The 7,691-nt window shown below is 46.9% G+C and overlaps 1 protein-coding gene across 1 annotated transcript in view; it reads left to right on the top strand.

The window, feature by feature from the left end:
* Positions 1-219: 219 nt before the first annotated feature.
* Positions 220-7,691, top strand: part of scn1lab (sodium channel, voltage-gated, type I like, alpha b) — a 43,266-nt gene continuing 35,794 nt past the window's right edge. The window contains exons 1-5 of the mRNA XM_055227478.1: positions 220-502; positions 984-1,102; positions 2,541-2,630; positions 3,207-3,335; positions 5,684-5,775. Coding sequence (XP_055083453.1) covers positions 236-502; positions 984-1,102; positions 2,541-2,630; positions 3,207-3,335; positions 5,684-5,775 — 697 coding nt within the window. The 5' untranslated portion in view covers positions 220-235. The remainder of the gene's footprint in view (positions 503-983; positions 1,103-2,540; positions 2,631-3,206; positions 3,336-5,683; positions 5,776-7,691) is intronic.

Raw genomic sequence — 7,691 nt, 5'->3', positions numbered from 1 at the left:
GTTAAAGGTTGAAGTGTCCATATTGTCTGAGGAGCGTCTTAATGTCAGCGCGTCACGTGTCCGACCTGCTCCTTTCACCTTTATGTTCTCGCACACGACGGCGGATTGTCCCGGGGCGTTTTGTGTTTATACGTTATGTGTTTTTATGATGTATATTTATAGACAGTCGTGTTTCCCCTCAGCTCCCGGCCCCAGCTGAGCCTCTCGCCGCCGTGTGAAGGAGCACGATGACAACATGGCACAGCTGCTTGTACCGCCCGGACCTGACAGCTTCCACCCCTTCGTCCCCGAGTCGTTGGCCGCCATCGAAAGGCGCATCGCCGAGGAGGAGGCTCGGAGACCGCGGGCGGAGCGCCGCAGTGACAACGACGATGAAGACGGGCCCAAGCCCAACAGCGACCTGGAGGCCGGAAAGAAACTGCCCTTCATCTACGGAGACGTGTCTCCTCATCTGGTGTCCACTCCACTCGAGGACCTGGACACCTACTACAGCAATCAGAAGGTCAGAGGTCACGAGGACGTTATGAAACTGTATAGATGTGAAGTAGAACGTTTGAGCGGGAAAACACAGCTGTCTCAGGTCTGTGTGTCGGACTGTAAATGAGATGGACAGAGACGCAGAGACATAGAGGCAGAGACAAATAAACAAATAGACACAGAGACAAATAGACAGAGAGATAGAGAGACACAGAAAGACAGAGAGATGGAGACGCAGAGACACGGAGACAAAGAGAAGAAGAGGCAGTGAGACAGAGGCAGAGACACAGAGAGACAAAGAGAAGAAGAGACTTAGAGGGACACAGAGACCCTGAGACACAGAGAGAGAGAGACAGAGAGAGAGAGACACAGAGAGAGACACACAGGTTAAAGGTCTGAGGAGTCAAACACATGTGAACAGCGCCACCTGCTGTTTATCTGATATAACCACACACTCAGGTGGTCCATCCTCACACGTCTGAACTTCCTGTCTCTCTTTTTTCCAGACCTTCATAGTATTGAATCATGGAAAGGCGATCTTCCGCTTCAACGCCACGTCTGCCTTGTACATCCTGAGCCCCTTCAACCCCGTCAGGAGACTGGCCATCAGGGTCCTGGTGCACTCATATCCTTTGGGCCGGACTCAAATGTGGGATTAGATTATGACTCTGAAGGTTAAGAAAACTCCAGTGCACCGTCTCACTCTGGAGTCACTTTTATTGACACGTTTCAGTCCCTCTGATCGTCCTCAGGTTTGAAAAATTGTCCATAATTGACTTTATAATCAGACTTTTGTGAGTAAAAAACATGGACAACAATGAGAAAATATAAAGATTATTATCAGAATAAAAAGGACAGTCGTACATCAAAAATCTGATATTTTTTAGCAAAATAAGTGACGCCTCCAAGAGTTTAACTTGGAGCCACAAAGGAGGTTTATGTAAAGAAGGGAGGAAGAGGAGGAGGAGGAAAGAGAGGGAGGAGAGAGGAAGAGGAGACAAAAAGAGGAGAGGAGGAGAGACGGGGAAGAACTTTTAATTCAAGATCTCATGATTGTCTGCAGCTAAAAACTGAACGATAGAGAGGAGGAGAAAAGGAGAGAGAGGAGGAGGAGGAGGAGAAAGAGGAGAGGATGAGAGAGGAGGTGACAAGGATGAGAGGAAAGGAGAGAGGAAAATGAGGAGAGAAGAGACAGACAAGAACTTTTAATACAAGATTTCATGATTGTCTGTGTCTAAAAACTGAACGATAGAGAGGGAGGAGGAGAGGAGAGGAGAGGAGAGAAGGAGAGAGGGAGAGCGAAGAGGAGAAAAACAGGAGGAGAGAGGGAGAAGGCGGAGGAGACGAAGAGAGGAGAGGAGGAAAGAGCCACGGGAGGAGAATAGAGGGAGGAGAGACAGAAGCAAAGAGGAGACAGGAAAAGAGAGGGAGGAGAGGATGAGAGAGGAGGAGACAAAGAGAGGAGAGGAAAAAATGAGAGGAAGAGAGGAGAGACGGGGAAGAACTTTTAATCCAAGATTTCATGATTGTCTATGTCTAAAAACTGAACGACAGAGGAGGAGGAGAGAGAGAGACAGATGGAGGGAGAATGAGAGAGAAAAAGGGAAGGAAGAGCGAGGAGGAGACAGAGGGAGGGGAGGAGAAAGGGAGTAGGAGAGAGGGAGGAGAAGAGGAGAGAGAGGGAGAGGAGGAGAGAGCTGGAGGAGAGGGGGAAGAAAAGAGGCGGAGAAGAACTTTTAATACAAGATTTCATGATTGTCTACGGCTAAAAACTGATCAAGAAAGAGGGAGAAGAGAGATAGAGGAAAGGAGGAGAGGAGGGGTAGGAGAAGAGTGAAAGGAGACACACAAATCACACCTGAGGAACATCAGAGGAACTGAAACATTGTGTGAATAAAAGTGAACCCAGAGTGACACAGTTTGCAGGAGTTTTCTTAACCTTTGTGAATCAAAAGTTTACACAGAATCGTATTAAAATCTGATAAAACTCGACTCTAAACATCACGTCGGGTTAAAATGTTGGACGTAGACGTAGCAGCTTTAATCCTTAACTTCTCGCGCACTAGCTTCAGCATGTTGATCATGTTTACCATTTTGACCAACTGTGCTTTCATGACGCTCAGTAATCCTCCAGAATGGGCCAAGAATGTGGAGTAAGTCCTGATGTTCTGCTCTTTTACGACCTGTTCCTCACCTGTGCTTCACCTGTGCCTCACCTGTTCCTCACCTGTTCTCACCTGTTCCTCGCCTGTTCCTCACCTGTTCTCACCTGTTTCTCACCTGTTCCTCGCCTGTTCCTCACCTGTTCCTCACCTGTTCCTCACCTGTTTCTCACCTGTTTCTCACCTGTTCTCACCTGTTTCTCACCTGTTCTCACCTGTTCTCACCTGTTTCTCACCTGTTCCTCACCTGTTCCTCACCTGTTCTCACCTGTTCTCACCTGTTTCTCACCTGTTTCTCACCTGTTCCTCACCTGTTCCTCACCTGTTCCTCACCTGTGCCTCACCTGTGCCTCACCTGTTCCTCACCTGTTCCTCACCTGTTTCTCACCTGTTCCTCACCTGTTCCTCACCTGTTCCTCACCTGTGCCTCACCTGTGCCTCACCTGTTCCTCACCTGTTCCTCACCTGTTTCTCACCTGTTCCTCACCTGTTCCTCACCTCTGCTTCACCTGTTCCTCACCTGTTCCTCACCTGTTCTCACCTGTACGACACGCCCCTCTGTTTCAGGTACACATTCACGGGGATTTACACCTTCGAGTCCCTCATAAAGATCCTGGCGAGAGGTTTCTGCGTCGGCAACTTCACCTTCCTCAAGGACCCGTGGAACTGGCTGGATTTCAGTGTTATTCTCATGGCGTAAGTGTTTTAACGTCGTAATTTCCACATAATCTGTTTTAAAATCAGAATCCGAACGCTGTTAACGCCATAACCAGCCTGTTTAATCCCGCTAAACGTGCGGTATCAGACCAGACGGGCACAAAACAGCGGCGTTAATCTGGATTTTGTGGGATTACCGATGCTTCTTTTCACAGTGTGGATATCAGACTTAAGTGTAGGTTTTAGTAACGGCCCTAGAAGTATGGAATATCCTCACCCACATGGATTATTAAAGCAGCGAGCGTCTCTGTCTCATATACGGCCGTTAGAGTCGTTTATTTATTCATTTATTTGTGCGGGGAGAGTCCGATGAGACCAGACTGTCCCTTTCACGAGTCTAAAATGTTCCAAATACAAACTTTATCCCCGCGCAGGTTCATTTAAAAAACATTAAAAACAGGAGCAGGTTGATTCTAAATGTTTTTCTCAGATTATTAAAGTTTTTAGTCTGGAGATCCGGGATTAAAAAGATCTTCTCCATCTCTGCTCTGTTCCTCCTCCTCTTTCTCTCTCCTCCTCCCTCTCTTCTCGCTCTTCTTTTAACCTCTTTCTCTCTTGTCCTTCCCTGCCTCTTTCCTCGTCCTCTCTCTTTGTCTCCTCTCCCCTTTCTCATCGTCTTTCTCTCACCTCCTCCCTCTCTTCTCTTGTCTCCTCTTCCTCTCTCCTTTTTATCCTTTCTCTCCTCCTCCTCTTTTCCTGCCTCCTTCCTTCTCTCCTTACTTTGTCTCCTCTTCCCTCTCCCTCTCTCCCTTTTCTCTCTTCTCCTCCCTCTCCTCTCTGTCTCATCCTCTCCTCTTTCTCACCCCCTCCGTCATCTTCTCCTCTCTCCTTTTGTCTCTTCTCCTTCTCCACTCCCTCTCTCCTCCCCCTCTCTTCTCCTCTTCTCTCTCCTCTATCTCTTTCCTCCCTCTCTCACTCCCTCTTGTCTTTCTCTCTCCTCCTTCTTTCACTCCCTCTCTCCTCCTCTTTCTTTCTCACTCCCTCTCCTCCTCTCGCTCCCTCTCCTCTTCTCTCAGCCTCTCTCTCCTCTTTCTCTCTCCCTCTCTCCTCTTTCTCTCTTACTCCCTCTCTCCTCCTCTTTCTTTCTCACTCCCTCTCTCCTCTTTCTCTCTTACTCCCTCTTTCCTCCTCTCGCTCCCTCTCCTCTTCTCTCAGCCTCTCTCTCCTCTTTCTCTCTCCTCCTCCCCTTCCTCTCTCTTGTGTCTTCTCTCCTCCACTCTCTCTCTCTCCTCTCTATCGTTCAGTTTTTAGCCATAGACTATAATGCGATTTTATATTAAAAGTTATATTAAAAGAGATTTTCTGTTAAAGTTAAACTCGTCTCCTGTTTTGAAACGAAGGGCTGAGTGAAAAAGAGAATCTGAAGTTTAAAGTCTGAAGTTTGAACAAAGGGAAACGTAAAACCGTCATTTAAATTTGAAACATAATTCAGATAAATGTTTAAATCTCCACATGATCTAACTCTGTTCTCTCCTCAAAAACAGACTGGAGTGATGTTTTGTTTCATTCACACATGTTTCACTTTATTATTAGTCTGTAACATCAGAGTTCAGAACGCTCTGTTCCACCTTGTGATGTCATCAAGTGGGAGTTTAAAGCTTTTACCTTTAGTTCAGTCGATCAGAGAGTTCAGACGAGAAATGAGCCAAAGGATTCTGGTAGAATAAGAGTCACATGAGTGAGGTCAGCGAGTGGGGGTGAGTGTGTGGGGGTGTGTGTGAGTGTGTGGAGTGTGTGTGGGTGTGTGGGGGTGTGTGTGTGAGTGTGAACATGTAGTGTGAGTGTATGAGTGTGTAGTGAAGTGTGGAGAGTGAAGTGTGGAGAGTGAAGTGTGGAGAGTGAAGTGTGGAGAGTGAAGTGTGGAGAGTGAAGTGTGGAGAGTGAAGTGTGGAGAGTGAAGTGTGGAGAGTGACGTGTGGAGAGTGAAGTGTGGAGAGTGAAGTGTGGAGAGTGAAGTGTGGAGAGTGAGTGTGGAGAGTGAGTGTGGAGAGTGAGTGTGTGTCAGTGTGTAATGTGAGTGTGTGAGTGCAGTGTGAGCGTGGGAGTGAGTTTGTAGAGTGAGCGTGTTGTACGAGTGGGTAGTGTGAGTGTGTATTGTGTAATGTGAAATGTGAGTGTATAGTGTGAGTTTGTAATGTGAGCGTGTAGCTCTAGTGCAGGTGTGTAGCACTAAACCAGGTGTGTAGCGCAGGTGTGTGTAGCGCAGGTGTGTGTAGCGCAGGTGTGTGTAGCGCAGGTGTGTGTAGCGCAGGTGTGTGTAGCGCAGGTGTGTGTAGCACTAAACCGGGTGTGTGCCTCTGTGTAGTAATTGTGCATTTGATCTGCAGGTATATAACAGAGTTTGTAAACCTAGGCAATGTATCAGCTCTGCGAACATTCAGAGTATTGCGAGCTTTGAAAACTATCTCAGTTATACCAGGTAAGACGGCCGGCGCCTCCTGCCAGCGCCTCCTGCCTTTGTCCTCTGTGTGTGACTGTTCCCCCTTCTGCCCCCTCCCCCCCGTCACACCCTCCTTTTGTCTCGTCCCGCCGTGTGTGTGCGTCTGTGTGCGTGCGTGCGTGTGTGATTACGCCTGGGTGTGTGTGTGTATCCCCCTCCCTCCGACACGCCCCCTTTCCCCCCACCTCCTGCACCCTTCCTCCCCCTTTTCCCCTGCGTTCCCTTACAGATATGTCACAGAGTTTGTGGACCTGGGCAATGTCTCAGCACTGCGAACCTTCAGGGTTCTGCGAGCCCTGAAAACTATATCAGTGATCCCAGGTGAGAGAGCCATCCAGGCCCCCGTAGAGCTAATGAAATGCTAACAGCTAACCGGCGTTCGCTAACATCTGAGCACACCTCCTCTACCGTCTCATCTCACTGTAGCTAAAGCCTTGATGACGCCCGTGGCTGTCCCTCATGCTGCCTTTGTCCCAAGGCCGATAAAAGCTGGAATGTGGCTCCAATCTGCCTCAGATTGACACGATTCTGAGCTTTTCAAACATCCTTTAAGGCAGAATTCTTTTTAGTTGAAACCTATTCTTGCCTTGGGAGTCTTAAAGTAGATTGTGCACTACATGTTTTTTTTACTTTTTGCATGAGACATTGCAAAAGCAGATTTTCTGGTGGCAAGCACTTGTGTCCAGGGTTCCTCCTCTCCTCGTTTCCTCTGCATGCTCTTGTTCAATGTTTAATGTTCTGTGTTTTTGGAATCGTCTTTTGTCTTTTTTGGTGGTTTGGGAATTAACATTTTAATCACTAACGCTATTCCGAACCAAAGCTAACAGTTCGACCGTAGCGCTGGTGAACAATGATTGGCTCTGTGTTTACATAAACTCAAACGCACGCACATATTTATAGCCTCATACATTTTTATAGCCGTCAAATGAACACATGTAAACGCCGCAGTTGCCTCCAAACGATGAGGGATGATGTTTGTTTTTGGGCTTCTGCAAACACCGCGGTCGTATAAACTGAGATTAGGACGATGCTGTTACTGAGGTCCATCGAGTCCAGGGAAGACACATGTTGAGCTGCTAATAACTTAATATTTATTACAGCAAAATAATTAAAAATATGTATGTTTTATGTACCGTATTTTCCAGAGTGTAAGTCGCACCTGAGTATAAGTCGCACCAGCCAAAAAATGCATAATAATAAGAAAAAACATGTATAAGTCGCACATATAAATCACATCCCCGGCCAAACGATCAAAAACAGTGTGACTTATATGTGAAATATGTGTTTTTCTTGATTATTATGCATTTTTTGGCTGGTGCGACTTATATTCCAGTGTGACTTATACTCTGGAAAATGCAGTAATGTGTCACATCTTTATCCCAGAAGTCTCAAACTCAAACTCAACCCGCGAGATTATATTTTGTGGCCCACAGGACAATATAAAACTTTAATGTTAGTGTGGCATTACCATGTAGAAGGTTCCGCCAAATCGGTAAACCCCAAACGCACGTGTCACAAAAGATTCAACAAATAACGACGTATATCCATAATATCCACAAGAACTGGTATATTTCCTCATGTACGTTGAAAACAGCGATGACGTTTAAGATTTTATCCTGCGGCCCCCAGATAATTTGAGTTTTATCCATAGATGTAAAGAAATGGACTGAGTGAGTGTGACGTTGCCGTAGCTCCAGTCAAATGAAGCTAATCGAGGCTAGCAGTTATAGCGGCGGAACTCTGACCGCGAGTATCATAGCAACCAAAGAGCCAATCCAGAAGCTGTTGAAGGTAACGCCCCTTTCCGCTTAGCAACGCTGTCAATCAAACCTGTTGCTAACGCTAGCGGGAGCGATCTCCGGGAAAGAAAGCTTCTGATTTTCCTGTTATTAATG

This window comes from Periophthalmus magnuspinnatus, chromosome 2 (genome assembly GCF_009829125.3).
Source record: "Periophthalmus magnuspinnatus isolate fPerMag1 chromosome 2, fPerMag1.2.pri, whole genome shotgun sequence".
NCBI lineage: Eukaryota > Metazoa > Chordata > Actinopteri > Gobiiformes > Gobiidae > Periophthalmus > Periophthalmus magnuspinnatus.
Note: the sequence above shows the minus strand (reverse complement) of the source record. Positions and strands in the feature narration are given on the sequence as shown.